The sequence below is a fragment of the Phaseolus vulgaris genome, chromosome 1 (assembly GCF_051622355.1).
Source record: "Phaseolus vulgaris cultivar YP4 chromosome 1, ASM5162235v1, whole genome shotgun sequence".
Taxonomy (NCBI): Eukaryota; Viridiplantae; Streptophyta; class Magnoliopsida; order Fabales; family Fabaceae; genus Phaseolus; species Phaseolus vulgaris.
This window is the reverse complement of record NC_143498.1, coordinates 35,187,590-35,191,590: the sequence shown is the minus strand read 5'-3', so window position 1 is coordinate 35,191,590 and position 4,001 is coordinate 35,187,590. Positions and strand designations below refer to the sequence as shown.

The 4,001-nt window shown below is 36.8% G+C and overlaps 1 protein-coding gene across 1 annotated transcript; it reads right to left on the bottom strand.

The window, feature by feature from the left end:
* Positions 1–471: 471 nt before the first annotated feature.
* On the bottom strand, positions 472–3,764 carry LOC137813916 (Transducin/WD40 repeat-like superfamily protein). Its single transcript, XM_068616398.2, has 2 exons — positions 3,559–3,764; positions 472–1,803 (listed from the first exon to the last, which is right to left on the bottom strand). The coding sequence occupies exon 2, from the start codon at positions 1,755–1,757 to the stop codon at positions 720–722; it is 1,038 nt and encodes a 345-aa protein (XP_068472499.1). The 5' UTR covers positions 1,758–1,803; positions 3,559–3,764; the 3' UTR covers positions 472–719.
* Positions 3,765–4,001: the final 237 nt, after the last annotated feature.

The following is a 4,001-nucleotide window of genomic DNA, read 5'->3' as shown; positions in this document are numbered from 1 at the left end:
TAGTATGAAAAACTTTTAAGATTGCAAGGGAAAAACTGGATTAGGTTATAAAACATGTGTACTTTTTAAATTCAAGTTTGAAAGCCAAAAACTAAAAAAATGAAACCACCCTATATAGGGGCCAATTTAATTGTTTTTCAGGAATGATACTATCATTTTAAATATTTATACCAGCATAAAGAGAGAAAAGGATCCTAGTGTTAAAAGTATGAAAATTTAATCCTGCCGATGCACATACCCAAGTATATAAATAAAAGTGGGGTAGAGCTTGCACCCCCTTATTTGTAATAAATGAATTTCAATGAAATTATAAATCAAGAATATGCAAGTTATTTAACAAGATATACGTGAAATATACCTAATTAGCAATAATTCTTTAAATAATACATATATCAAGAATGAATTATAAACATTTTTCATTTTAAAAATATATCAAATTCTTAAGGAATAAAGCTTTCAGAAACACCGTCCTAAGCAAAACGACTTGAAGTTCAATATGAAAGGATGGAGCCACTCTCACCAACGTCAAATCTCAAATTACATCAATTAGTAAGGAAAGTAGGATATAATACTTGTGGCGGAACATTATACAGTCACTGAATTCATCGATCAGGAAACAACAGAAGGAATTCAGAATTTCTAAAGTTTTCCACTCCCTAAAGGTTGTCAAAAGCACTAGCATTCTCATTTCATTTTGGCAAGTTCCTAAACGTTGGGCTTCATATCTCCCCCAGATAAATCTGCTTGTCACTGCTGCAAGATCCAACAATAGGTTCATTGGGATGAAAAACACACTCATTAACAGATCCATTGTGACCAGGAAGCTTATACAAGATGCGACGAGAAGTGGTATCCCAGATGTAAACCATTCGATCAGAACTACCAGCTGTTACCTTGCTTCCATCAGGAGACCAACCACACTTCAACAAGTTCTTCTCGAAGTTGTGTTGGTGTCCTTCAAACACCTTCACACAGCGATTTTGAGGAGCATATGGGCGCATGTCCCAAATGCAAAGCTTGCAATCCATGCCATTTGTAAGAAGGTAGGACCCATCAGGACTCAACTGCATACTAGTAATCATATCTTGATGACCTTGCAGTGTCATGGTAACTTCACCTTTACGTAAATCCCAAATCTTGACATCATTATCAATACCACCAGTGAAGATCTTATCTGATGCATCAGAGAAGCCAACAGCAGTAATCTGGTATTTATCTGGGAATGTTTGGATGGAACCCCTTTGACGCATATCCCATAATTTAGCAGTTCCATCATCGGAGCCACTAACAACAAGAGGAGGTCCCCTTCGAGAAGGACAGCATGAATTAACATATGAGAGATGTTCTACCATCTTTTTTATTTGTTTTCCTGTTTCCACATCCCATGCCCTCACTGTTTTATCAGGGCTAGCAGAAACTATCTGTGTCCCATCAGTAGTCCAGTGAAGATCTAAAACTGCATTCTTGTGACCTTTCAGAACCATGAAGTTCTTGCAATCGCCATGCACATTCCAGAGGAAAATCTCCCTGTCATGAGATCCAGATGCAACGACTGATCCTGCTGGATTGAACTTCATGGTATATATAACACTCTGGTGACCTGACAGCAACATGATTGGTGATTCCAAACTTGAGGTCCGCTGCTTTCCATTTGGCCCAGGAGCTTGAGGGGCATTATATGGAACAGTAGACCATTCCATTGGCCTTGGACCAACAACTGACAGAGCGCTTTCACCTTCACTTGGAAAAACTTGCATGTTGAACTTCGCTCAGAATTGAGAAGGTTCAATTTCCAAAACCTCGCTGAAACAGAAAAGGAAGAATCAGATGAAAGATCTCAAAAAGAGTACATTATAGTTAGTCAAGGACTTTTAAATTAATTCCACTGGTCTTCATCTACAGTAGCAATAAAAGTATGATGACAAAATAAATCTTAGCAAGTCTCCCCCCACCCTAAAAAGAAAACAAAAACACCAAAAACAAATGCAGAAGGTAAAATTTATAAGTCAATTGGTTAAAGTGATGTAATCCACAAAAAACGAAATTTGCTCCTACAATGTATACATTAAATTCTGATAATCAGATGTCAATTTACACAGAGCACATTTAAGGGGGGCTTACCTTTCAGTTTATCACTTGATCTTAGTATATAAATGAGCTATGAGAAAGATGTTCTTCATAGAGGAGTAGGTAATTTTCTGTCCCGATAATCAAAAGTAACTGCTCTTTCGGAGGAAATTGTGTATCGAAGAACAGTGGTGGGTGAGCCTAGGTATGTTTTGGCTAGCGGCTAAGTTAAGCTGAAATGAATTGCACTGTATTTGTTGTTGTCTTGCAAGGAAAAAAAGGTGAATTGTGTGAAGGGATTTGTTTAGTTCAGTTAACTGTACAATCAAACTCGCATCACAATTGTTTAACCATAGTTATATGACTGACTCTGTTTTCCTTTCTTGCGTTTATTTCTCTTCCGCCTCATAAACAACCCTGATGTTAAATCAGATTAGCAACGGAAACAGCATCATCTAACTCTTGAGGTGACGCTTCTCTATCTTTATTGAAACCCTTGAACTCCTACAGTCCACTATGACTCGCCACAGATTGAAGTTACGCACAATTTCAAAACCACTTTCAACTTGCTTTCATGAAGGCACCAATTTTAGAAAAGAAGTAAAACCATTAGCCAATTCGTAAACTAGGAAAATCCATTGCGGAACAAACCCAAAGATTGAGAGAAAGGAAGTAGAAACAAACTATAGTAGGTTGTGTACTACAATGATTGGAGCTCTAGCACAACCACTTATGGGAAGGTTAAAAGTTCCAATTTTTCAAAGTTCTTCTAACAAACAGCTCAGTTTGGTTCTTGGAAACAAAAATTATTGAACTGCACGCGTATCAAACTAACAGCAGCAAATGTTGGACATAAAAGCAACTTATTCTAAAGAGTTTGATTATATGCAGCTCAAATCCAAGGTTTGGTTCGGTTCGATTACCAGAACTTTTTTTTCCCATTCCTATCAAATAGAACAAATCGGTAACTTATTGGCAATAAACAGGGACTTCCAGAGCAGATAGTCCTAAATAGCACTACATAACTGATAGTTATATTAATCTCCAAACGGCACACAGTTTCAGATAGTACACGCATACATAAAATAAATCAAGAGCAGAAGCACAAATAAATAAGATACAAAATTTTATTGAAAATTTTTCAAAGCTGGAAAAATAACGTATACATACAATCCAATGTCAAACGTGAAGCCTATTTAGCATACAAAACCTAACAGCAGCGCGTGCAAACTAAACCACGAGGAAATCTAAAAGCAATAGCTACTTGTGGAAGTTCATAGTTGGCGATACAAAAAAGTTTATGCAATTAAGTAACTAGGGTTTACCCGGTGAGCGGTGTGGGGAAAAAAGCGCGAAAATAATTTTGCAAAGAAAGAGAAAAGGGATTTGAACGGGGCAGAGGCTAATTGCGAAGGATAAAGAGTGCATAGCGAGTGGAAACAATGGAATTAAGATGCAGCAGAGAAAATAAGGCAGAAAGAGGGAAAAAACCTGAGATTGGGACTCAGAATTCGTTCGTGTGGTGCGGTGTGGTACAGGGTTCGGAGAAAGCCCACACGCGCCGCTGCTTGAACACTCGTTGGGTTCGCCTCTGAGTGTATATACTGATCAATTTACAACCCTCCTCCAAACGGGTTGCCTGCAGTTGGTGTAGTAAGCGTTTGCACAGTTATTAATTTGTAACCGTTGGATGCCTGTTTTAGGTTTTTAAGCCCATGAGTTTTGATTCTATTCTCCCAATTTTTATTTTTATATTTTATTTTCAGTTTTAGTTTTTTATAATTAAAAATTATTACATTTGATCTTTAATATTTTGTGACACTAATTAGTGTTGTGATACAATATCTACCTAAAAGAAATTCTTAAAATTATAAAATAATGATTATTTATCTAAAATTTAATTTTACTAAGGCTCTCTTTGGATTGAGGAGAGA